This window comes from Perca fluviatilis, chromosome 2 (assembly GCF_010015445.1).
Source record: "Perca fluviatilis chromosome 2, GENO_Pfluv_1.0, whole genome shotgun sequence".
Classification (NCBI taxonomy): Eukaryota; Metazoa; Chordata; class Actinopteri; order Perciformes; family Percidae; genus Perca; species Perca fluviatilis.
In genome coordinates this window covers 47,348,937-47,376,085 of record NC_053113.1, presented here as the reverse complement: position 1 = coordinate 47,376,085, position 27,149 = coordinate 47,348,937, and the positions used below count along the sequence as shown (strand labels likewise).

General features: G+C 40.2%; 2 protein-coding genes across 6 annotated transcripts in view; both read left to right on the top strand.

The window, feature by feature from the left end:
- Positions 1–15,973, top strand: part of aplp2 (amyloid beta (A4) precursor-like protein 2) — a 109,350-nt gene extending 93,377 nt beyond the window's left edge. For 2 of the 5 annotated variants that reach the window (XM_039787683.1, XM_039787647.1), the window contains 6 exons: positions 1,358–1,537; positions 4,357–4,392; positions 7,658–7,740; positions 11,126–11,203; positions 13,787–13,942; positions 14,267–15,973. In XM_039787683.1, coding sequence (XP_039643617.1) covers positions 1,358–1,537; positions 4,357–4,392; positions 7,658–7,740; positions 11,126–11,203; positions 13,787–13,942; positions 14,267–14,368 — 635 coding nt within the window. In that variant the 3' untranslated portion in view covers positions 14,369–15,973. The remainder of the gene's footprint in view (positions 1–1,357; positions 1,538–4,356; positions 4,393–7,657; positions 7,741–11,125; positions 11,204–13,786; positions 13,943–14,266) is intronic. The other 3 variants (XM_039787665.1, XM_039787656.1, XM_039787675.1) reach the window with 3 other exon arrangements.
- Positions 15,974–20,686: 4,713 nt separating this feature from the next.
- st14a (ST14 transmembrane serine protease matriptase a) overlaps positions 20,687–27,149 on the top strand; it is a 29,142-nt gene continuing 22,679 nt past the window's right edge. The window contains 2 exon segments of the mRNA XM_039787634.1: positions 20,687–21,200; positions 25,217–25,376. Of these exon segments, the coding sequence (XP_039643568.1) occupies positions 21,159–21,200; positions 25,217–25,376 (202 nt within the window). The 5' untranslated portion in view covers positions 20,687–21,158.

Here is a 27,149-nt window from a genome sequence, read left to right as displayed (position 1 = left end):
TCAGTGAATGTTTTTCCTTTTGTCTGCTGCAAACTGACACAAATACAACACAGTCTTCTCTGTGCAAAGGGAAACACAAATCTAGAGCACTGGACAGGCTTTAGCACTTGTCTGTAAACCAATTATCAGAGAAGCAAAGAAAAGTATTGTCTTTTTCTCGGTATGTAACTTGTGGAGGGGAAGTTAATACTGCTCCTACTCTCCGTTTACTTTTATTTTAAGATTCTTTTTTTTGGGGGGGGGGGGCTTTTCCTTTTGTGCGATAGTGACAGTGGATTAACAGGAAAGGGGCGAGAGAAAGAGAGGGGATGACACGCAGCAAAGGGCCGTGGGTCTGATTCAAACCCGGGCCACTGCAAAGGACTTAGCCTACATGGGGCGCTCTACTGGGAGAGCAAAAGGCCGCCCCCCCACCCCCCTACTCCCTGTTTTTAAGGGGCTCTGCTCACCAGCTCTCGTTTTTTACAATTGGATCTAAAGCTGGAAACTGTATTTGGGATGTATTCATCTCCAGTGGTACGATTTAAGACGGGCAATGTCCGGCACGTTTCATTATCTCCTTTGGTTCATAAAAGGGACCACAGCATGGTGTTGCGGCAGTGCAGATTAAAGTGGAGCGGGTGCAATGACAGAACTGGGTCACAGCTTTCACCATGCAGCATCCTGTTGGGAGATGAGCAGATTTACACGGAAAATAGCTCACAGAGAAATACTAATTGGTAGTTAGCAGAAATGGGAACAGACGTCTCTCTTGCAGCAGCGGCTCCGTTAACAATAATTGGCGAAACTCATTTTGCACGTTGCTGTCATGTCCCAGGTTGACAGTTGTTAGCATGATCCAACAGTGGTGGAATGTACTTAAGTCCAAATGTTTGAGGTACTCATCCTTTACTTGAGTCTTTTCTTTTCATGCCACTTTCTACTTCTACTCCGCTACATTCATATGACAGCTTTAGTTACTAGTTACTTCACAAATTAAGATTTCTGTACACAAAACACATGTAGCTTATAAAATCTGATGTTTTATTATAAATGAAACTAGCCAACAATATAAGAGCCTACAAGTCCAGCTAAAATGATTAGACCATTTAACACACAACTGTTTGGATCCTTTCCACTTTCTAAGATGGGAGGATTTATCTGCATTGATACTTTTAATACTTCAAGTACATTTTCCTGATGATACTTACATACTTTTACTTGAGTAACATTTCAATCAATGCAGGACTTTTACTTGTAACTGAGTATTTTTACAGTGTGGTATTAGTACTTTTACAGAAGTAAAGGATCTGAATACTTCTTCCACCGCTGTGTGCCAGGCCGTCTCATCCTCTTTTTCATGTACGCTTTTCTGCAGATGAGTTGCTCCAGGAGCAGAAAGCTGACATGGACCAGTTCCTGTCGTCTATCTCAGAGTCCCAGCCAGACGTCACCGTGTCGTCGTCAGAGGAGGAGAGCGTGGAAGTTCCCGTGTCTGATGGCAAACCCTACCGGCCCTTCCAGGTCACATCCTTGGGGTCCCGTTCAGAGCCAGAGGGTGAGCCACTCCAGCCTCAGACACAGTCACAAGCAGCACCGTGAACAACACTGTGGCTGTGTGGAGAATAATAGGCCATAAGCATGTATACTAGGGGTGTGATTCTTCACTGGTCTCACGATTACATTACCATCAGGGTGCGATTTTCCCCCTTTCTGGTCTATATATCCTTACCGCTGCTGAATTGTTGTGGACAGGTAGTCACATGACGGACCATATTCAGCAGTAAATCAATCAGTCAAACACAATATAAAGACAAAAATAGCAACCAACAAGGAAAGAAAAAAGAGCAAAAAATAATGATCTCACAATTCAATTACGATCAGGGTGCTTGGAATTCCCCCCTTTCTGGTCTATATATCCTTGCCGCTGCTGAATTATTCAAACATTTTCAAAGTATGTGTGTGTGTGTATATATATATATATATATATATATATATATATATATATATATATAGTGTGTAAAGTTTAAAAAGCCTTTATTATATTTCTTGAATAAATCATTAAAAACAAGGCAATGCGTTTTGGTCGCTGAGGCCTTCATCAAGGCAAGTATAAAATGTTTGCATTTGAACTGTATCTTATAGCCGATTGGCCAGTAGTCACATGGTCCGTAGGTAAAGAGTCACATGATTGTTGTTGACAGGTAGTAACATGACGGACCATATTCAGCTGTAAATCAATCAGCAACAGTCAAACACAATATAAAGACAAAAATAGCAACCAACAAGGAAAGAAAACAAGAGCAAAAAATAATGGTCTCACGATTCGATTACGATCAGGGTGCGATTTTCCGGTCTACATATCCATGTTTCTGCTGAATTATTTTTATCCCAGGTGGGGACAAAATGTATATTCACCAATGGAACATATATTATATACCTCAAATCGAAGTATTTTAAACTAAGTTAAAGCGCTGTAACGTGAACAGTGTATAGTGCCATAGAACGATAACATCCGAGCGGCAGTTGCTGGATGTATTTATCCGCTACAGAGCTCTGGGACACCGGCTACCAGCGGTGGTTGTTTAGCCACCAATAGGTGACTGTGAGCCGGCTACATAGACTGGGTAAACCCAGCCCGATCTGCCGGCGATTTGATTTCGCCCTGCAGCTCAGGCTGGAAACCTGTACGTTTATCTATCCTGCTTCCGTTACAAATCTGCATCGTTACAGTATCTCCGTTACTAATCACAAACTGGCTTATCCACCTGGCACGCTATTGGCGGGTTTAACACGATGACGATAGAGAAGCGACCAAGCAGCTTTTTGTTTACATTCAACATGGGCGGCCACCGAAGCGCAGCAACCCGTTGATGCCGCTGTCGCTGCTACGTCAACCGGATCGTTGGTCTGATTGGTTGAGGGACTATCCAATTGAGTCATTTTAACTCTACCCGTTGATCATGCCTCTTGTGCAGTAGAAAATACAGAGCAGACTCCCCAGACCAATGTTCAGTCTTAAAAGATTGAGTTTGGTCTGGTGATAGCCAGACTACCGTCTACAGGCACCGCCAGATGACGCTCCTTTCGGGGGCAATGGCGATGACAGTTAAGTTTAGGCAACAAAACGGCTTGTTAAGTTTAGGAAAAAGATGGTGGTTTGGATTACCCACAAACACTCCCAAGGAACAAACGAGCGTTTCCTGGGTGAAAGTCTTTAGTTTTTCGCCGGGAAGTGAACTCCGCTCTCCGGCTTGAACACGCTGTGTTTTATGTTTTGACACCACGTTGTGCTATTTCATTTAGAGAATATTTTCCATTGGATATTGAAGTTGATAAGTAAGTGTTTTAGCACGGCTGGCCGAGTGGCTCTATATCCGTGATACTGAAAGGGGGATTTCATTCTTGCATGTTTTGTTTTGTTGTGCATGATCGAAACCTTTTTTCACAAATCGCACCCTGATTACGATTATCCTGTCAACGATGCGTCACCTCCTCAATATTAATATATATATATTACTTCATACTGTTTTCATCAACAAATGTCATAAATAGATAAAAGTCATATTTATCAGAACTCTCCATTTTTTATGTTTCTGCTATTAAGAAAAGACACCTCCTGAACGTAGCAGAGTCTGAACACAGCAGACAAAAGGCAGAAACAACAAAAGCAGCGACCGGCGAATCAACAAGCACCATCAGTAGGCAATAATCGATTATGGTCTGTCACCTCGTTGATGCAGCAGTGTAGTGTATGATTCATTTCAACACCCTGTACGTCTCTCTGAAGGAAGCACGTAGCACGCCACAGCGGTTGCACAGTGAGGGAGAATTGGCTTACTACTGTATGTGTTTTACGTCGATGCAAATTTGCCATGGGTTTGGACTTGTGGTATCTGTGCCTGCACACTTCCCTGTGGCTGTGCTTTCAACGCAGCACTACTGAAGTTCAGACACGTGCACAAAGCCTCAGGCTTTGGTGCTGAGCTGGAGCCAAACGCTTTTGGAAGGGGGGGAAGAAAATAGCAGTTCTGGCTCTTTAATTTGTCACATTTGTGCCAAACAAGAGATTGAATACTCACGGACAGAAAAGAAGTGGTAGATGAACTTTCAGCTAATTAAAATCTTAACGTAATTACTCCAGGAACATTCGTAAGCACATGCGTCAACGCAGCGGGCCCAGCCAGAGCCAGACAATGAAAACAGCTACCTTTTTCTTCAGTTTGGTTATCTCAAACTTCCCTGCGCTGGACTCTTTTCCTAATCAATTAACACAGCTTGATAATCCTGCCTTTTCTCTTCTCACCTAAGTTAACTCTCTTCTCTCCTTCCCCCTTTCCTGTTCTGTTTTTCCGTTGCTCATTTTCTAATGCCAAGGCGATCTATCAGACTCCCCACGTGCCTTCAAGAAAGGTTGGTGCCTCTGTTGCGTCTTGTTTTCTGCCTCCCCTCATCTCCCATCTACTACTTTGTTCCACTCTTCTCCTTCCCCCCTTTGGTGCAATTTGGGATCCTCTCTCTCTCTCCCACCATTTCTATTTGATCAAAAGCCATATAATGGTTCATTTTTTTTTCTACTCTTCTTGATGACTCACATCATGGGCTGCGTGGTTGGCTTTTCAGTTGCTCCTATGCTTTTCATCATACCAGGATTATCACCCCCATGCTGAATAGTAAAGCAGTGGTTTCTGAGTGTGGTAGAGATAGCTCGGCTCTCACAGAGGTCTTCAGGCGTGTGCTTTCGCTGTCATCCCGTCCTCAGTGCATTCGTCAAACCACCTTGCTCAATTATTCCCCCTCCCTCCCTCCCGCACACTCTCTCCCCTCATCAGTCGCCCTCTTCCTGACAGGAGCTGTGTGATTTAGTGGCCCTGTCTGAGGCTCGGTGTTTCTGCCGCTGACCCACAGCCCAATCCAAAATTGGCCCAATTTGTCCTCCGAGCCTGAGACAGGGACGTGGCTACGTCACCTCTCTTTTGTCTGATCTGAGCATATAGTCCGGATAATATACGTGCCAAATTTGAGGTGAAATGTTCATTTTTTTTAATTTATTTTTATTTTTATAAAAGCATGGAATTTGGTGCACTTGTACAGTTTTGGGTGCTGAACACTTTCTGAAAGGGAGCCATCGCAAAAACGCCTTGTGGCGGCCATTTCACTTTCCGCTATAACCAAATTATTATTGCTTTGCATCACATCTCCTGAACCAAACATGGTAACACAGAATAGGTGATGTCTACCTCTGTGTTTTGATGGTCCAAGATTACAATGATACCAAATACAACATCATCAGCTGTTCAGGTGAAAAGTTAATGGTGCATTCAGTGACATAGAAGAAGAAAAATCACAGTATCTGAGAACCTAGGCTAGATTTTAGATTATAAGTCTTTTGCATGCATGTTGTGTAGAGTTTTTAACACGTACTGTAATCCTAAATTTCTATTAACCTTGCGATCTTACTCGGTAAGCACAAAGACGCCTTCCACTAATAGTTGAATCTAAATTATTTATTTTTTTATTTTTAATGGATGCACTACAGTTGTAGGAAAAAAGACATTCTGACCCAGCCAATATCTGGCACCTTTGCTTGATAAATGATTGTCAGTTCATTTTCCTGTTGATTGACTAATGGATTAATGGTCTAATTTAGGGCTGCATTATTGTTATTGTTGATAAATTCTGTTGATTAGTTTATCAAATTGGTTGTATGCTCTATAAAAGGTCTGAAAATCAGTGTTTCCTAAAGCCCAAGATGACGTCCTCAAATGTCTCAAAGATATTCAGTTTAGTGTCACAGGAGGAGAGAAGAAACTAGAACATATTCCTATTTAAGAAGCTGGAATCAGATTTAAAAAAAAATGTATAATGCTTTTTTAAATTTTTTAAAGAAAAATCACTTTTCAGTCCCTAAGCCTTCGTCAAAAGTATTGGAAATATTTGGAAACACTCTTGACGAAGGTGCGTAGGGACCGAAGCGTTAGTTTTCTTTGATAAATGGCGATGCTGCAGCAAGAGCAGTGTACGGGATTTTCTCTTCAGTACCTTGTTTTTCTCCTACACATCTGCAAAAAGTTGGGTAACACTTTACTTGAAGGTATCTACATAAGAGTGACATGACACTGTCATGACACAGTCATGAACACATGAACCCTAACCATAACTTGTCATGACAATAACCGAATGACACTTACTAAAAGACGTGTTATGTCGTAAAAGTTTATGACCTGTTTATAATGTTTATGACACGTTCATGACAGTGTCATGTCACTCTCATGTAGAAACCTTTTTTTTTCTTCATAAAACATTACTCAAACCGATAAATGGATTATCGATAAAAGATGTAATAGTTGACTAACTAATCGATTCAGCTTTGCAGCTCTAGACTAATTGTTTCAGCACTTTTTCAAATCCATGCAGATGAGCGATCAAATTGCTCCCTCCCATTGTGCGGCGTGTTATTGTGGCTGTCTGTGCGCCCTACGCTGCCATCCAAGTTTCAGACGGCGCTACTGTCGAGCCTGGCTCGCAAACACACGTCATTGTTCCTCGCTTAATCCATAGCAATTGTACACATCTTGAGCAGTTGGCATTGGCTGGCTAGCAGCAGCAGCAGCAGACAATCAGCCGACGGCAGACTCATCGATGGTGCACGTCGCTCAGGACCTCGCTCACTCTTCTCTCAGCTCTTGATTTATTCATGGCATATCTGCGCTGTGTATATTAATAGACCCTATGCCTATTCCGGAACCATCAGTCTTCGAACATGCATAGCTGACACTCGGGTCCCAGTTTTCTTATTTTTTTTTTGGTTTAGCCACTTACTGAAACCCACAGTTTTTTTTTTTGTTTTTTTTTAACAATCATCTGTTAAAATCTCAAGGGACTATGACGGATTTGTAGATGAGGAACTAGAGTGATGCAAAGTTTTGAACATGAAATCTGAGATAAGTGAGGCTTACAAAATGCCAGGATGACTACAAATTAGGGCTGGGCGATTATGGAAAAAAATATAATCACGATTATTTCGGTCAATATTGAAATTGGGTCAATATATGAAAATAATTTAACATGATTACTCATTGACTTCTGGAAAGATGTTGCAATTATTGAACTTAAAAGTTCAATAAATCAACAGTAAAAAGAAGAAAAAAAACTTTAATTTAAACTTTATGTTTTCATTTAGAACACGAGAAAATAAGAGTTTACTTGCAAAACGTAATGAGCTAAATAATTGTTTTTCTCGATTATTCTGTTTTTGTGATCATTGGGAGCAGAAATCATAATCACGATTAAATTTCGATTAATTGCACAGCCCTACTACAAATTTTTTCGAAGGGCTTCATTTAACGAGTGAGTGGAAGTTTATAGTGCAGCTATATGCGAAATACCGGAGCCTTTGTAAAAATAAATAAATAAAAAGTATTAGTCAGTGTCCTGCTGGCGTCACAGTGCTCACACTGTGCTCGATGGAAGAAAGGGCTTTGTTGTCACCAGTGAACTGAGGAGACTGACGCCACAGTTGTGAGGAAAAAGAGCTGGATATCTATGTGGCGCTGTCCACCATCAATACCACCATCCGTGTTGCTTTGTTTGTGTGTGTGTGTGTGTGTGTGTGTGTGTGTGTGTGTTGGTCTGTGCTGCTCTGTTGTTACTGACTGTGCTCCCTGGCCTCCTGCAGGCTCCGCCATGGCTGGTCTAGACGGTCTGATAGGTGCTGAGGAGAGAATCATCAACAGCAAGCCCAAGATCAGCGACAGCGTGGTAAGCTGTCACTTTCATATTCCTCTGTCTGTGCCTCAACGCTTTTCTAACATTCCAACTTTGCTCAACACATGAACGGAGAGCCGGATTCCTAACCATGCACTTGCCGTCCTCCCGGAGCAAAACTGAATATCGACATCTGGCGTTTTTGTCTCTTTGTTCAACACTGTTGGCCCTTTTTGAATGTTTGTGGCGCTTTACTTTTAAAGCTTCTTTTCACTACCATGTATAAACACCACTAACACCAACTTATTACTAGTTTTACATTTATAGGAAATTATTAATTCTTGAGTTAAAAAAAGCATAAATTACTAATCACAGAAGGGTAATTGTCAACCTTGAGTGAGGATACTGTTTCGAAACTTCAATTTTTTTTTCAAATGCAGAAAAATTGAATAAAACACCCAAAATGTAATGAAAGTAGAGACCCGATCTTTTGTTGTATTTGCGAAGCGCGGTGTATGGAATCATCCATGTTATTTTTGGGTAATTACAATTCGATAGCTAAAAAGGAACCCATATTTCTGATATAGACATTTTGAAAACAGGTCAAATTTGACCCGAAGACAACACAAAGGTTAAAGCAGGAGAAACTGTGTAAAGATATGTGAATGGTGTGCTTTTATATAGCGCTATAGCTTTCTGCCTTACCGGACTAAGCTCTTTACAGTTTGCCTCTCATTCACCCATTCACACACACACACACACACATTCATACACCGATGGTGGCGGAGCTGCCATGCAAGGCACTGGCCTGCCCATCGTTAGCAACTTGGGGTTCAGTGCCTTGCTCAAAGACAAGACAATATTTTGCTATTAGGGCAGCACGATATGTGGAAAATATGCAATATGCGATTTTGTTGTTGAATATCACGATAACGATTTTATTTTATTATTATTTTATTATTTCAGGACAATGCACATTTGATGAACATGTACAGCAGTACACAGTAAAAGTGCCAGATTGTAGCCCAAGGCCTAATTTCCATCTGTAGTCCATTAGGCAGGTAGAAATTACAATAAAAATGACAAAAGATATACAGTATTAACATTTGCTATATAAAACAGAGTAAAACAGGACGAAAGAAAAGAAAAACAGGACAGTTAATTAGTAAATGTTAAAACAGAGACACAATTCATAAGTATGCTCTACTGAGCTAATACGTACAGCATACAAGTAGAGGTGACCCACGCTTGGTTAGCTCTAAGACAAAAAATATACAGTAATAACATTCGTTATATAAAACAGGGAGAAACAGAATGAAAGAAAAACAAACTAACAAGAAAATGTATTAGTAAGTGTTAAGTCGGAAACACTTTTTATTATAAAAACAGATCTTAAAGTGTGCCGCAGGAAATTCCGCCGGATGCATGTCTTTTCGCCGATGTCTGTTGTGTTGGTGGATTTGTGAGGACTATGGTTAGCTGCTCCTCAGATCTCTGCAGGGTAAATCCAGACAGCTAGCTAGACTATCTGTCCTATTCCCGAGGTTATTTTTGCAGCGGTCCCGTGCGGACCTTAGCACCGCCCAAGGCGATTGTGATTGGTTTAAAGAAATGCCAATAAACCAGCGCACGTTTTTCTCCCATCCCGGAATGCTGGGTGGACTAGCCAGACCTTCCTCCGCAGCGCTGTGGAGGAAGGTCTGGCAAAGCGAGACTAATATCGCGATACCGATTAAAAAAAAAAAAAGACGATATATATATTGTGCAGCCCTGGTATGCAATATTGAAATGTATTCCCTGTGTTAAATATCCTCCAACAGACAGTATGGACAGTTTAGTTTCATTATCATGACCATGACCATGAAGCAATGGAGGGGATGATTGAAATGAACGGGTACATACAGTGCTTTCACATAAAGCTCTCTCTTAAATTCAGCTCTTATTTCAGCTCAGATAATAAATCCCGTAAATATGTTGTCATAGTTGCAGCTATCTCACACTGGGCTTTTTGCATGTCTCTCTTCGGCCTCTGCCAACTGCCCCTCATTCAGGTCAACTCAGCGCTTTGTTCGGCAGTCATCGCATGCTACTTTCCTTTGCCAGACACACCATTCCTCTTCATGGCTTCTCAGACGCCGCTCGGCTGCTGAATGTGTGCTGTGTTCTGCATGCTAATCCAACACCAACTGCAAAGCTGTGTATTTGTGTGTGCGTGTGAATATGAGTCATGCAAGGTTTTCAATGTATGCATGTTTCTTTTTCTTCTCTTTTTTTTTTTTTTTTGAAAGTGCCTAGTCTTCTAAGACGGAGCAATCTGAGGTTAACGGTACCAATGGCGGTGACACCTCAAATGTCTATCGTGGTTATTATTTTGTGGGAACCAGACTCTGGACTGCTCTGTCTCTACAAACAGTAGATTTAGTTTTCTGCCTCCTGAACACACCCCACTACCAGTGGTGGAATGTAACTAAGTACATTCACTCAAGTCTTTCAAAGTCTTTTCATGCCACTTTCTACTTCTACTCCGCTACATTTCAGAAAGAAATATTGTATTTTTTACTCCACTACATTCATCTGACAGCTTTAGTTACTAGTTACTTTTAGTTACATGTTAAGAGTTTTGCGCACAAAACACATGTAATTTATAAAATCTGATGTTTTATTATAAATCAAACTAGCCAACAATATAAGGGCCTACAAGTCCAGCTGAAATGATTAGACCATTAAACACACAACTGTTTGGATCCTTTACACTTTCTAAAATGGGAGGAGTTTTCTTCATCGAGTACTTTTTACTTTTATTACTTTAAATACATTTTCCCTAATGATACTTATATACTTTTACAACATTATATAACATTTTCAATGCAGGACTTTTACTTGTAACAGAATATTTTGTACAGTGTGGTATTAGTACTTTTACTGAAGTAGTAAAGGAAATCAATACTTCTTCCACCACCGCCCACCTCCACTCACAGCGCTTCTTCTTCTTCTTCTCCTTCAGATTCTCAATAATGAGTGGCTGACAGTCTGTTAAGAAAGACCTGTTAACCTGTGTGCCTAAAAGAGAGTCTGTTGTGGATGCTTGCAACCCCCCCCCCCTCCCCTCCCAGTTTGTACGAGAAAGCTCTGAGTGCATCATCACCCAAACACAGATAATCTTTGCAGTTTACTTCGCAGCACAATCACGCCTTTTTTTTTTTTTTTTTTTTTTTTTTTCTCTCTCTCTCTTTCTTCTCATTTTTTTTTTTTTTTTTTTTTTTTTTTTTTTTTTTTTTTTTTTCTCTCTCTCTCTCTCTCTCTCTCTCTCTCTCTCTCTCTCTCTCTCTCTCTCTCTCTCTCTCCTTCTCTCCCCATCCGTCTCACATATATACAATCTCACACAAACACACACACACTGTGGTGAGTGTAACCTGGGCTCCCCTGTCTGTGTTGACAGGTGATTGATGAGTCTCTGGATGTTAAAGAGATGGTTTACAGTGCAGAGAGAGTCAGCGTATTGCATGATGCTGAGCTGGTGAGTACAGCGGTGCCCCCCACAGGGCTCTTTGGGGAACTGTAGTTATCAGTAGGGGGAAGAAGATGAAAGGAGGAGGAAGTGTGCAGAGATTCCAGTTCTGCAGCTGAATAAAAAAATTAATTGAAAAAAAGAAGAAAAAAAAACAGCTTTGGAACCCGAATCCCCTCCCTGTTTAGTTTTTTTAAAGTATTCTGTTAAGGCCAATATGTTTTTGTTATTTCTGCATGGGAGCATGTTTGTTATGTGATTGTCTCTGAATGTACACATTTTGAAAATCTCAGTGATATGATATGATGAATGTGAATCCACACAAACTGAGTGCGCTCAGTTTATGTGTGAGAATAAGCAGTAAAAAAAGAAAAATCCCCCAGTGGCTGTCTACATATGATTAGTTTGTGTCATATGTGCCAGATTTCATTGCGAAGATAAGTGTGTGCTGTGGGCGACTGTGGTGGTGTATTCATACTGAATTGGCAAAAGATATTACACGATCCTCCCACAAAGACACATTTCATGCATGTGTGCACACACTTGCGCAAGTCAGTCATGTCTTACAGAACCTCTGCCAAAACGAGATGTTTGTCCCCGCTTCACTGTGGTTTTATGAAATAACATGAGAATAAAGGCTTCATTTTCCTCCAGAGCTACTCTGACGAAGATGAATCTCTAAAAGGGAAAAACTAATTTGCTATCAATGCTTGGCAAAGTTTAAATCAGTTTACCTGCAGGGCAGAATAATCCAATTTTATTTGTCACAAATGTGTTGTTACTCTTATTTTTCTTTGTAAATAAATAACTGGCCTATATTCTAAAACAGGGATCTTCACCAGGGGGCCCGGGACCCCTAGTGGATCCTCACAGTCAATGCAGGAGGGGGGCCACCAAATTATTGTTAAGTCGTAACATGAATCCAACATATTATTAGCAAATCTAAATCCCCACTGCTTACTGGCCTAGGTAAGGTAAGGTAGCCACTAATGTAAGCCATCCACAGATACAGTTCATCCTGAAGATTCACTGTGCCTCATGTATGTTTTAAAACTAATACATGTATTAGGCTATTTTAAAAGCTTAGTATTCTAGGCAAAAAAAAAGAAGGTATAAAGGCTTTAGGCCGCCCTACACGTTATCGAAGGCCCAGTTCATTATGCAACTGAATTGTATACAATATACTGTATGTAGTAGGGGGTCCCTGCTCCAACTCTCAGTTAAGGGGTCATTGGCTTAAAAAAAAAAGTTGATGTAGAACCCCTGTTCTAAAGGGAAATTCTTGTATGTCTCAACCTGGCTGCTAATAAAGACGTGCGTGCTAGGTAACTAGGACTACAGTTGAAAGTTCGCTAACATTTACAGAAGTGGTGATTCATTTGCATTGTCTTCATAAATTAAATAAATCTCAAATCTTAAGCTTATGTCTTTCTATCATGACTATTGATCAAAATAACAATTGACTCACTGCCTCCCATGTAGATATTTTGTAGCACAGATTTTAGGAGGAACAATGTTGATCAGGGCAAGGAGTGCGAGCCTGAAAAGAATGAGATGCCGGCACTCTGCTAATACTCCCATATGTTTATTGTGCTGCAACGTTTCAATTTGCCTGAGGAAGACCTGGCAGGGTTGAAACATTGCAGCACAATACACATAGTATAGGAGTACTAGCAGAGTGCGGGCATCTCATTATTTTCACCGGTGGGGATGTGCACACAGTCACTACTGCTGCGTGCTAAGGAGTACAATTCAAATCACAGAAATAACTGCCAACACTTCTTTTTAGATAGCTGTGCAATGAAAAATCCCTGTAGCTATTATAATAAAAGTGCACAGCATAGCAGAACCACCTAATGCATGTAAGCACAGCAAACACAAGAAGATAGTTTTGTGTCGGACAGTTTCCAAATTGCAAAAGTTAAATGTTCAGTGTGGTTGTTAATGTTGTCATGATCATTGGTCATAAAGATAGAGATTAAGAATATGAGAATAAGAGTTCTAGGGCTGTCCTCGATTAAAGAAATCCTTAGTCACCTAACACTCAGTGAACTGAGTTTCTTTTCAAAGAATCATGCAAAAGCACAAAAAAAATCACCACCAGATCAGGTGTTTGGGGCGCCCTGGTACTGTAGCTCACCTGGTTGAGCGTGCGCCCCATGTACTAAGGCTCAGTCCTTACCGCAGCGGCCCGGGTTTGATTCCGACCTGCTCTTCGCTGCATGTCATCCCCCACTTTCCTGCTTTAAGCTGTCCTATCCAATAAAGGCAAAAAAAGCCCAAAACATAATCTTCCAAAAAACTATTTTGTGTTTTCCAGAGATGTTGCTCACAAGTTTCCTAGAAATAAATCATTCAGCATTAAAAAAAAAAGCATAAAAAAAATGACTAATCGACTAAAGAAATCTTAGTCAACTAACAAAACCACTCATTAGTGAACTAAGATGGGAGCCCTAAAGAGCTCACGGACATTTTAGATGGCTGGACAGGAGCTTTATTTCAAATAGTCATATAACAGCATGAGAACAACTATTGGAATGTCTCCTCACTGTCGCTCTCTCTGTCTTCCTCTCCCCCCGTTCCACCTGTTAGGAGTCCTACCGCCCCCTGGGAGAGGACTTCAGCTTTGGGAGCAGTGCACTGATTGGCCTGCTGGTGATCGCGGTGGCCATAGCAACTGTTATTGTGATCAGCCTGGTGCTTTTGAGGAAGAGGCAATACGGCACCATCAGTCATGGCATCGTGGAGGTAAGCCCCGTTATTTGGAGCAGAGTGTGGGGATTTGGGCAGAGGGTGTGAAACGAATAAGTGCTCTCAGTGAACTGCTATCCATCTTGTTCCAAGTGTCAGGTTCAGATTAAATGATCAGGGGTTATGGAAATGGAGCATGGGTAAATGCAAGGCTAATTAGATTGTTGTCCCTACAGCATTTGCATACAAAACACACAGCATGTTGGTAATGCGTTCTGCCCTTGTTTAGGGTCAGCTATTGTGTGTGTGTGTGTGTGTGTGTGTGTGTGTGTGTGTGCGTGTGTGCGTGCGTGCGTGCGTGCGTGCGTGCGTGTCACACAGGTTGACCCCATGCTGACACCAGAGGAACGTCACCTCAGCAAGATGCAGAACCACGGCTACGAAAACCCCACCTACAAATACCTGGAGCAGATGCAGATCTAAACCAGAGCCTGTAGGAGTGGGGGGGGCTCTGTGGAGTCTGACAGAGGACGGCAACCTGAGGGGGGGAACATACTACTGACCAATAACATATGCTATTGTTAAAATCATTTGCATACATCCAAACTCCATTTACTGGTTTGTTCGAAAAAAATCCTTAAATAATGCTACTACTTCTACTACTGCTACTATTGTATTATAGAACTCTTTTTTGATCATGTTTCTTTTGAAAAGGTGATGTATCTGCCATATTGCATTATGGAAATTAATGTGATTCTGCAGATTTCTCTGTAATTATTGATACAGCTATCTCAGATCAAGATGTATAACATTTCTTCAGACGTTTTCTTTGATTTTGAAAGTGAAAGGCAAATCAAGCAAAAATGTAAATGTTTTTGAGTGGCCATCATCAAACCGTCATACCAAACACTACACTTTGATTTTTCCATCATGCAAGGTGTCATCCACGCAGTTTCTGATGGTTTTTCTTTTGTTCTTTTTTTTTTCTTCCTCTCAATAGATTGCTTGTATATGAAGGCTCTTTGTACCAATTAAAATGTACAGTGATACAACAAATGAGAACAAAAAAAATTGAAATCATGAATTATTTAGTTTCTGTTCTTTGTTTATGATAACAGACGAAATATACATATACAGTTTAAATATATATATATATATAAGAATAGATGTTTGTATTCCACCTTTTTTTCCCCAGGGGAAGAGGTTACGAGTCGGTTTAGGGTTCTTAGCTTAGCGGTCATGAGTTGTGTTTGCCAGGCACACTGTTGGAAAGAGTCGGGGAAAGGGGAAGGTGTGCACAGACCCCCCAGCTCAAACACATCATGCAAGAACTACTCTGAACCCCTTACCAAGTGAATGTGATAACAAATCCCCCTCCTACACACAAACACAACCTTTTATCAATATGAAAGCAGTATAATTCAATAGATGATGAAAAAAAAAAATACTTATTGACATGTGTTACATAGTTGGATGTATCAGGGAAGCTTTTTTTTTTCTCCATACTATGTATCTGACAGGGTCCTATGTGGCTTTGATTTGAATCCACACAAACATTGTGACAGCGGGCAATGACATGCTACAAACTGACAAACAAGTGGTGTTTTTTTTCAGTTTGGTTTGTTCATTGTTTTTTGCACAAATTATCTGAAGCAAAAACTACTTTGAAACAAACTTTTGGGGGATGATGTACACACATGTCATTGGAGCAACTGTTTGGCTTTCCTGGTCATAAAGCGTAGAACAGTCTGATAGCGCAAAACAGGGCCGACACAGAGGCACAAACACATACTGTAAAGCAGCTGCCCAAACGAAGTGAAAATGTACGCAATTTGGTGGATTTGGGCATGCTATGACTAATTCTCGGATTACAACAAATGCCAAAACAACGAGTCTGAATATAACCAAATTTAGGGGATTATTACAAATAATAACTGTAACAAATTTAGCAATCTGGATTTTGTGATTTGGGTACCGAGAAAGGCTTGGGCCGGCCCTGGATCAAAGCCAATTGAAGACACCTTGGAGCTGGAGGGCTGTGCAGGCAGACAGAGATAGAAAGACAAGGCTTGGAGAGCTGGTTTCTGGGAAAAAAGGAGCTAATTTGTGTATTTTTACAGGTAGAGAATGACACAAACGAGTAAACTGAATCCTACAATCCTCTTCTTTTTTTTTCTCTCTTTTTTTTTTTTTTTTTTTTTTTTTTTTTTTTTTTTTTTTTTTTCTCTTAGTATTGTCTTTGTATGCCTGTATAGTTGATGTTTCAATCATGGCTTTTTTTCCGGAGGATTACCTGTGATGTGCATTGTTCTTATAAATGATATGATATATATTTTTAAGTTTGTTCTCTTGTTTTCTATTCTTTCCTCTTCCTGTGACAGTATCTCTGTATGCGACTGTCTCACTATGCACCCAAACGGCTTCAATCTTGTAACTGCCTGCTTGATTGTGGGAAGGGACCGGGAACTAATATAATATGCATATTAGTGATTTTAAAAGAAATTTGATTGACACCAATGGAAACAGATTTATGGTTACAGTGGGGGGGAGGGGGTACACATCAATAAACTCACAACTTCCATATGGATGTGTCGTCTTTTCTTGGATAGATAGATGGATGGATGGATAGATAGATTAAACAAAATGTTGCTTGAGTTTTGTGGTCTCAGTTAGATAAAAGTGCTATTAAAAGGGAACATTATTTTAGGTCTACAACTAACCATTGTTTTTCATTATCAATTCTGTCATTTTTTTCTTTCAATTAATTGTTTGGTATGTTAAATCTCAAAATAGATAGATAAATATAAGCAATAGAAATAGAAGAAACAAATCTCAAGGGTTGACTTGACATATTCAAATTGCTTGTCTTGCCCCATCAACTGTCCAAAACCCCAAAAATATTGAAATTTGTAATTATTATTTAAAGGTGCCCTGCCACACAAAACCGTTTTTACTTGCATTTTTTGAAATCTTTTAGGTCCATATGTGTTTGTGTTATGTTGTGAATGTGAAAATGAACTGCTACCTTCTCTGTCAGCTCTAGCCACTGAAAAGAAATAAGCAGAGAAATAAGGCCAATTACAAAAGCTGGTCAGTCTGACGTGGTGTTGCCTGAGCTTATTACTATTCATGAGCTCACCCAGTTACGCTGGGTAGAGGATGCTGACGCTCTCATTGGCTAGCTGTTGGCCAATCAGATTCAAACAGCTTAGCTTGTTGAATATTAATGAGAACTGGCAGAAATTGAGCTGAGTCTTCCTGCAGGCTTTCTATACCAAACTAGAATGGCTTGAAACAAGGTAACCAAGGCATTTTTTTCCACTAAAAATGTTACAGAGTCCATGGTAGAACTTCAGACATCACCACAAAGTAATAAAATATGTGTGGCAGGGCACCTTTAATTAAATATCATAGCAGACAAAAACAAAAACACCTAATTTTGGCATTTGAGAAACTAGAATCAGAGGATTCGGGGCATTCTTCTTACAAATTAGCCTACTTGATTACTTGATTATCAAAAAGTTCATTTTTTTTTAAGGGTGTATGCGTTTGGCTTAAAAGATGATTAAGGTTAGTTTTCTTTTCCTTAGTCATGTCTTTATTAACAAAGTTTCAGAAAGTAAAGTTTTGAAGGTGTATTTTGTATTTTGTAGCATACAGAAACAAGTGCAGAAGTACTGCTGCCTAGTTATATCTATACAATTTGGAAATATGAGGGGATTTCTGTTTGGGGGGGGAGGGTGCCGTTTTCTCAAACAGAAACTTATGACTCATCATGAATGTAAAAAAAAAAAAGAAAGAGAAATTCCTGCAGGTGATTCATCAGTGAGTCATAGTTACATTGCACAAACAAGGCAGCGTAAAGCCAGATATGATCACATGACAGATACTAAAAATAGGCTGTATGAAACCAAATCAAGATTACACAAAATAAAAACAGTACGCAGTATGAACATGCGGAGTGACACATCACTAAAGACTGCCTGAAAAGGACTGAATAAGGAAATCATTTTTAACCTTTTTAAAGACATACTATGTACAGTAACTTTTCATACTTCGGCCCCCCTACAGGTTGTCTCACTGGAACTACAGCTCGCGGAGCTGGGGCCGAAGAGGGAAAAGTTACATAGTATGCCTTTAAAGAAAGTTACTCTCACTGAAGGTTATATATGATGGTATGTTAGCACAGTTCAGGCCATCACATTGATTGTGAACATTTGCTCAAAAACAATAAAGGTGAAATTTGAAAAATGAGGAGTAAAAGCATTTTTTTTTTCATGTTAATATTTAACAAGTATGCAAAAAATAAACGTTTCATCTCTAACAAGAGATCACATACTCCATTACAAAAATGCTCTCTCAGCAGCTAAAACTGCCCATTATGCAAATATTATGAGTACAGGTGAAGGGAATATCAGAACACTCTTCTCCACAGTGAAAAGGCTACTCGCTCCACCTGAAACCTCCATGCACAATAATCTCTCCAATAAAGAATGCTCTGCCTTTTTATTTATTTTTTTTACTCCAAAATCAGCACAATCCATGAGCAGCTGGCCTCTGCTATCTCATGCAGACTGATTTCCAGGGGCATGCTCAATTTACAGCAGCTATGTGCACTATCTTTTAAGCTGTTTTAAAATAGAATGCCTAAAAAGCTGTACATCATTTGGGAAAAACACGAGAGTTGCCAAGGGAAAGAATCATCCTGTAGAGCTGACATCCTGTTTTGTATCTAACTGCTCTCCAACTTCAGCATTCTGAAACCAGAACATAGGCAAATGTTGAGGATTTTCACTCTTCACTCTTTCACACTTTAAGTTACATAACATAAGTAGGGTAGGAATTTGGCATGAACAGCATTACTGATCTTGTTTTCACAGAATGAAAGGCGATATTTCCCCAGTAACAACTTTTGCTTCATTGATTTTACATTCCATTTCTCTATGAAATGTAGCAGAGTAGAAGTAGAAAGTGGCATGAAAAGAACAGACCCAAGTAAAGTACAAGTACCTCAACATTTGGACTTAAGTACAGTACTTGAGTAAATGAACTTAGTTACATATCACCACTGGATGCCTGTGTTGTCAAATGACCACTCTACCTACGTATGGAAGAAACGACTGCTGAAGGGTTGCCAGTTATTTTCTGCAGAAAATACTCAAGGTCTTTTGATTGAATAAAGAACTTATCATTGCACCATCCGCTCTCCCTGAAAATTCCTTGATTCCAAAAACTGGCCAGCCACAACACCATAATCAGACTGACTGAAAAACTCTGGTTTAGACTCTAGTGATAAAAACAACTATTGAAATATAGGAAATATTGGATAGGATAGAACAACACAATTTTATTTTTGTTAAAAAAAAAAAAAAAAAAATTTTTTTTTTTTTTTTTTTTTTTTTTTTTTATTTTAATTGTATAGCCACAATACATTTTCATTTTCATTTTCTTATTTTTTTTTGATTATTTTTGGGCTTTTCGGCCTGTATTTTGATAGGACCGCTAGGTGAGAAAGGGGAAGACATGCAGGAAATTGTCACAGGTCGGACTCCAACCCTTGGACCTCTGCGTCGAGGCATAAACCTCTCAGTATATGTGCCCCAGCTCTACCTACTGATCCAACCTGGCCACTCCAATATAGGCTCAGTCTGCTGTTAAAAAGACAAAAACAATTCCAGTGCTGGTTCCTTGGTATCAGATTTTTAGATTGTCATCATGGAAACGCTAGGCTCGTTCAAGATGAACTGCGCCTCGCCTGTAAAGGAGACGAGAGCAGGCGGCAGCAGCAGGGGGGTGGTGACAAGAAGCTGCGGTCAAGTTGGATAGTTTACAATTTTCCAGCAGCCTTCAGTCTGAACAGGAAGTCACAGTAACACTCACATCCTGTTAGGTCCAATTCCAATTTAATGAAATGTTATCAGACCCATATATCAGCACGTACACAGTCTCCAGTTGTTTTTATTATGACAGAGTAGCTGTCAAAATGCTCTACTTGTGATCTGTTGCTGAACAGATTTAGTCTCTCTGACTTCTAAACCTCACTATCAAACCACACAACATGTGTTCTGTACACAGTAAGCCCCAAAACCCCGTGCCCCCCTTCTAGCCTCGCCCCTGCCCTCCTTATCTCACCAGACCTCCTTCAGACCTACCCTCTCACTCCCCTGTGGTCCTCAGGTACGTACTGGCACTACCAGCCATCAAGCTGAGCACAGTGGGTGCCAGGGCCTCCTCCCATGCATGTTTTTGAATATTTTTAAGGTTTATAAGGTGACCTTGTTATTATTATTATTATTATTATTATTATTATTATTATTATTATGCTATTGTACTTTTGGAGATAGTACATTTTTTAATTTGAACCCTATGGATTTCCATACATTCAATTTTGTTGGAAGAGAAAGCCAGAGAGGAGCGCGCACACACAAACACACACACACACACACACACACACATACATACACGCATAGACGCGCACACACACACACACACACACACACACACACACACACACACACACACACACACACACACACACACACACACACACACACACACACACACACACACACACACACACACACGTTGCCTACACTGTACACTCCAACAACAACATCCTAACTATGTATCGGAAATTATGATTGATGGGCGGTAGAGTGTCACGCCCTGACTGTAATCATAATGACATTATAAGGTCTATAGTCACGGGCCAGTTTGAAACACCAACACTGACGTCGTCCCACTTATTCCGACCAATGGTAGAGCTTCATCACACAGTGAGAGAGGTCCTAGTCGAAAACCTGCGCCAGGTAAACAGGAAGTTGCCACAGGTGACACTCCCGCAGAAACCTGAAGCTCCCGGAAAAAGTTTTTTTCTCAGCGGTTTCGTTGAGTTTCCCTCCGTCGCAGTCAAGCGCGATAGATTCAGGCCCAGACAGACATTTGTGAACAACATTTCGACCGAAGAGGAGCCTTATTTAAAGACATTTGCCTTCGTCGTTACCTGCGGCTGGTAGGCCTATAGATTTATTTTGCTCGCAGGTGAATTCGTTGACGAACACAATTGGATCATCTCCTGGCAACCAGGCCTAGCGTACAGGTTCACCTCGGGGGTGGTGGGGGGGGGGCGAAACAGCCTATGGCCGGCATCAAAAACCTCTATTAGGTCAAAGACACAAACGAAGAAGAGGAGAGGTTTGGGAGAGAAGAAGTAGTTCAGGTGTTTGAGGTCGGTTTGGTTTTTAATTGTAGCAGCCATAGTGTTGGGCCCCTAATGGACTACATGGACAGCGGACTACGATACACCCCAAAGCCGGTAAGAAACTTGTAGGCCTAGCTACTTCTGTACAGCCTACACATAGCTTAAGTCATGCAAATAGGTGGGGGTGTTCTGGCGAATTGTGCTGCCTCGTCGAAAAATGCTATCTTATGGGTTTCCATTACTAGTCGTGTATTTCCGTCAGTAGGCTATGCTATTGACATCTTCGTTTACGTTTTTGCTTACAAATTGACAAGTCTAATATAAGAATACGTTGAGCACATGTTGATACTCCTATTATAACATATTTATTTAATATTTCAGCGTGTTTCGATAGCCCAAATCCCTGTCAATATTGCGCCAACGCACGTGCAGAACTGCTAAGTAGCACTCTCGATATAGGGAGCACGTATCGACAGTTTTTACCCCTAACACCCAAATCCTTTTCACAAAAACAGTTTAGTTTGTGTTATGAACGAATTTTTATGAAATTCGTTCATAAAAACACGAACGTCTAGTTTGTGTTTCTATGAAAGAATGTGGGTGTTACCTGAATGGCATTCTTCCCTAACATGGGTGCATATTTGTGGGACAGTGGAGAGCATCAGACAGAACGTGAAGCACACTGATGCAGAGACAAACGTTAAAGTTAGTGTGAGCTAAAGGTAAATGAACCTAGGATAGCAAACCTGCCATTAACCCTTGTGTTGTCAAATTTGACCCAGTTTCAAAGTTTTTATATCAGAAATATGGGTTTCTTTGAACCAAAATGCCCAAATATAACATGGATGCATGGATGTACATTGTACGGATCCCATACAACGATCCTTGCACGTAAAATTAATGATTACTTTCATTGAATTTTGGGTGTTTTATTCAATTTTATAAACATGTTTAAATGGTTTTAAAACAGTATAGTGACCAACCTTTGACATTTACCAGTCTGCGATAACTACTGGTAAATGACTTAACTATTAGTCAAAATAATTCATAATTTCTGCTTTTTTTAAACTAAAAAAATAGGTATAATGTCATATAAATTATGTTTACGGACCATGAATTTAAAAATGAAACGTTGAAAAAAGTGACAAAAATGTTTTAAAAGGTGTCAAAAGCATAAAAAAGAGCCCAAAACACTGGAAAGCACCAAAAATTCAATTTCACTTTTGACCTGGATGGACAAGTTAATGGTCGACGGGAAGACAACACAAGGGTTAAGTAGGCTAGGTAGGTCACTTGTGTTTTCATCAGCACAACACTTAAATGAATGTCACATTCAACCTTCCAAATAGTTTTTCAAAACCTCAACATTGTCAACACATTATTGCCCACAAGCTGTTTTCTTTGCCAAAGCTTCAGGTTCTGTTCTGATTAGAGGCTGTGACAGCACTTTAACTTGGTATTATTTGGGCGAGATTTTAAACTTGTTAATCCCATGTCAAAAAAGTGTCTCTTTAGATTCACGAAAGCAAATACCTCTTCTGAGGCGGCATATACACCCAAAATGTACAAGAACATCTCTAATCGCATTCAGATAAGGATCAATACACATTGTGAAAGAGCCATATCTCATGGGATACAGGGATTATGTCTAATCTTTTGTTTTTTTCTATTCAAGTAAGAGCAGTAGTTTGTGACAAAATATCAGAAATCCTTTTATAAAAATCTTTTGTGTCATGTTCTTTGACCCATGGTATTACTTTCCAACACATCCTTGTAAATGTAACTGGTTTTTGAGATGACAAACAAGCTCTATGAAGCTGAACTCGCCCTGCCCCTTTTCTCTCTAGACACATTTCCAAGAAGTTGGCACAAGAAAAAAAAAAATGATACTCCAAAACCCTTACACCTTTACACCAATTCAAAGCTTTGGATAAAACCTTCTCCAATTAGTGATTCTCTCTCCCTAAGTTGAACCTCCCTAAATTCATCAGCGGAGAAGTTCCTCAGAAAGCAGGCAGCCATCGAGGGCCTGACGCCTGAATTCCTCCAGGTTCCTCCGCCCTGTTGTGACTTGTTCACTGCGGTCCTTCTCTTCTGTACACTAATATTCAAATTCCAGATTACTCTGCTTTCATCAAAGCTGGGTGAGGAACACAATGCATTATGTGAAAAGTCCCCTTCATTCTCAGAGAATATGTTCTCCAGGATACAATGATGGAGCAAATCTGAGGAGTATTCAGTGGCAACGTTGTTGAATGTGAGACTGGGTAATAATGAAATGCCTATCAAAACATGTAATGATCATATCTGCATATTAAGATTCACACCTCTGTTGTTGACGAGAAGAGTTTGTTCCAACGTCGTCTTCCAGGCAGCGCTGCCTGGAAGGCACTAGGATTAGGCAAGGGTTAGGGTTGGGTTAAAATGCAACACCTGGGATGGGCGCTGCGAGGGGCACAAGGGGACCACTGGTGGAAGATCAAAACTTTAAATAAAAGGTCACCTTCGTGTGTGTGTGTGTGTGTGTGTGTGTGTGTGTGTGTGTGTGTGTGTGTGTGTGTGTGTGTGTGTGTGTGTGTGTGTGTGTGTGTGTGTGTGTGTGTGTGTGTGTGTGTGTGTGTGTGTGTGTGTGTGTGTGTGTGTGTGTGTGTGTGTGTGTGTGTGTGTGTGTGTGTGTGTGTGTGTGTGTGTGTGTGTGTGTGTGTGAAAATAGCCCGGTGACGCAATACAAAAGAAAGACCTATTATTTAACCTCAAAGATTTAAATAAAAACATTTAAAGGGTCTAAAATACTGTCTGAATTACTTGCCCTTGAGGTTAAAAAATATACACATTTAAAAAATTAGAAGTAAGTGCAGTGTTTAAAAGTGCTTTAAAAAGTGCCACACAATTAATAACCATAAATAATTTAAAATACATCAAAGAAGGTTAGGTTTAGGTGCCTTGAAGTTGGGGGCTTAAAACACCATTGAGGTTGTTTTTTTTTTTTTCTTTTTCAGAGTGTATTTTTATAGTAATATTTATTGAACCATATGGACACGGTTTACAAGCTCAATAGAGATTTAGACCTACAGTTCTGGTTATTTTGAAAATGATTTGGAGCCCGGAAAAGCTCATCTTATTTATAAGGAGATGTGGCATTATAACATGTTCTCTCAGTTTCTTAATATTTATATATAATATTTATAAACTTTTTTAATTTGTAGCTTTGCTTTTTAAAACACTTTGGGCAGTGAATGTGTAATGCAGTATTTGGTTAATAAACAAAACAGAGCCATGCATGCATATCCATTCCACAGACTCTGCAATGCGCCATTACAACAGGAATTTAATATGACAGATGTCAAACCTGCTGCTCTTTAAAAATCAATGTTTTCCCTCATAGGTGCAGTGTAATTAATTCTAGTCCTTCAGCATGGATATCAGGTTTATACAGGCAGAAGGAAAGCGTTGTCCTTTGTTTATGAAACACCTAGTGGAGTCGTAGTTTTGCACTGCAGACAATATTCCAGGAAATGCCTTGTTATTGTAAAACGTAGGCCTACATGCACCTTAAAGTCCTAGGAATCCCAAAGCTTTTAAGATGAACTTTTGTTGGTCCATAATGTTGTCTAGTTTTCCAGGGAACTTTAATTTTCTACTACCGTCCGGCGAGCACTCGAAGAAAGTTGTTGTTCCACTTCAGATCTGCTAATGTGGTTTGCTGGCAGCAGGTTTGACAGGATTGTACATGGTGAAACTTTGTACTCCCTCCCCCCCCCCCCCCCTCTGTCTCGTCTCTCAAAGAGTAACCACAGGGCCGTGACTCATGCATAAAGTTCCCTTCTGAGTTACTAACCACACCATCACTCACCTTTTATCTGTTTGAGAATGCAATTCTGTAGGTCACCCCAGGCTGGGACACTCCTAAAATACACAAGTTCATACTTGCTGTTTTCTGCTGATAATCTACTCAGGTAGAGAAAAAAAAATCAAGTGTCACTAAAGAAACCTCCTCTGTGAAATGCTTTTCCACAAATGTTTTCACCCTCCTGTGAAATGAATTCATATTTTGAAGCTGTTGTTATTGGCCCTTATGTTTTATGTGTTGATCATCCATTCACCCATACCACTGTCTTTCTGTCTTCCAGGACAAAGACTGGGACACGTCTGTCCAGTTCCTGCCAGCATCGGATAACAAAAAGCTTGAGAAGAAAAAGGGTCCCAGGAGAGTCTGGGCTGTGATCGCCGTGGTGGTCTTTGCTGCAGTTATAGCCCTTATAACTGGACTGCTGGTGTGGCATTTCCACTGTAAGAACTCCTTCCTTTGATATTAATTAGACAAATAGAACACAACAGAGCTCAACAGTGACGGCCCACTTTTTGAACGGCTCTGGTTCCGGAAGTGATTTATTTATTTATTTTTCTCTCCCCCCCTTTCAATTGCTTCATTGACAGTTTATGAAATGCTTGTATAAATAGTTTTAAGTCAGGGACCAAGTCAACCAGCTACAAGTTGAATTGTGACCAGAAAACAGAAAAAGAACATTTTGGAAACAGCAAAAAAAGGCAAAAGGTACAAGACTGTGTACAGAAACAATCATAGACTTAAGTGGTAGCAGCTTGCTATAGCCGTTTGCGGGTTCCCAGGTGCAGTGAAAATTTCCAAACATCCTCTATACTAAAGATAGCGCATATAAAGCAGCGCCAATGGTATGAAACGGTACACACTTCCTGTCTCCTGAAGGGGTGTGGCCTCGTTTGAAAGTGTGGTGAACGTAGTGGATTGATGATTAGCCACATTTAGCATCACAGAGATTAGTTTTTTTGTTTCACAAACAGCTGACGTTAGCTTCTCTGTGAGATCTGGTGATAGTTTGGTCCTGAGACAGAAACTGGTCTCAAAGTTCTCTTTCTCCTGATGTGTACTTCTGAAAATGTTCTGGAGATATGTGGCTTGTTGAAGAATGGTTGAAATATTTACTTTGGTGACTATGGGGTGAAAGAATCTGATAATCTGTGGTCACGTTCACTTCTCCCGTTCGACATCGCTAATATAACATGTTTTTCTTAAAACAAGGTTGATATCACACAGACTTGTGGCTTCTACAGGAACAGAAACCTTCATTTCACAACCTCACACCTTCCTGGTCTACCTCGGATGGTTTAGACATTATGGCTAATCATCAAAATCCTTTTATGGAGAAAATGAACAGGGTTTTACCTTCCGGAACCACGCTGTTGAGCTCTATAGCAAACAGTTGTTGAAAAAGCGCATAAACTTTGAAGTCACCTGAACACAATGAAAATTGTGTTTAAAATTGCTTTAAAGGTGAGTAATGGCCATCAATCCATCTGGTAATTGGCATGTTGATGTATGTGCTTAGTCAACAAGAGAGAAATAATACAGAACAGCACAACCATGTTATTAAAGTCCAGGGGAAAAGTCCCGGCAAACCACGATGGCAGATGCATTGAACTGACAAAGATGAACAGTTAATATGACGGACATGTATAGTATGTACAGGGTTGACAGGTGCTAACTGGCAAGCAACCGCTTTTGTGGTTTGGTGATTTAGTTATTTTTCCTTATAAGTCCTTTTTTGTAGATGATGAGAAAAGCCTTTTTAAAGTGCTCATATTATGCTAATTTTCAGGTTCGTAATTGTATTTAGAGGTTGTACCAGAATAGGTTTATGTGGTTTAATTTATAGAAAACATCATATATTTGTTGTACTGCACATTGCTGCTAACCTGACTCCGCCAGATGGATTGCTTCGCATTGCTCGGCATATCCATCTGGGAACTTTCCGTTGGAGAACTTTTGGGAAGAAGCGAAAATACTGGTTAGCTGATTGGATAAACCATCTGTCTATTACCACCTATGTTGGTGATAGATGGGCCAAATCAACCAATCAGATCAAACTCTTGCCGAAACCAGTTGGGAGAAGAGTAAAAACATCTTTTCCTCCGAGAAAAGCCACCAGTGCCGTTTTTTTGCTCTTCTTTCAAATGAAGGAATACTTTCTAATTCAGATAAAACTTGCGCGATAGCTACGCTCATCTCATCCGTGGAAGCTGCCA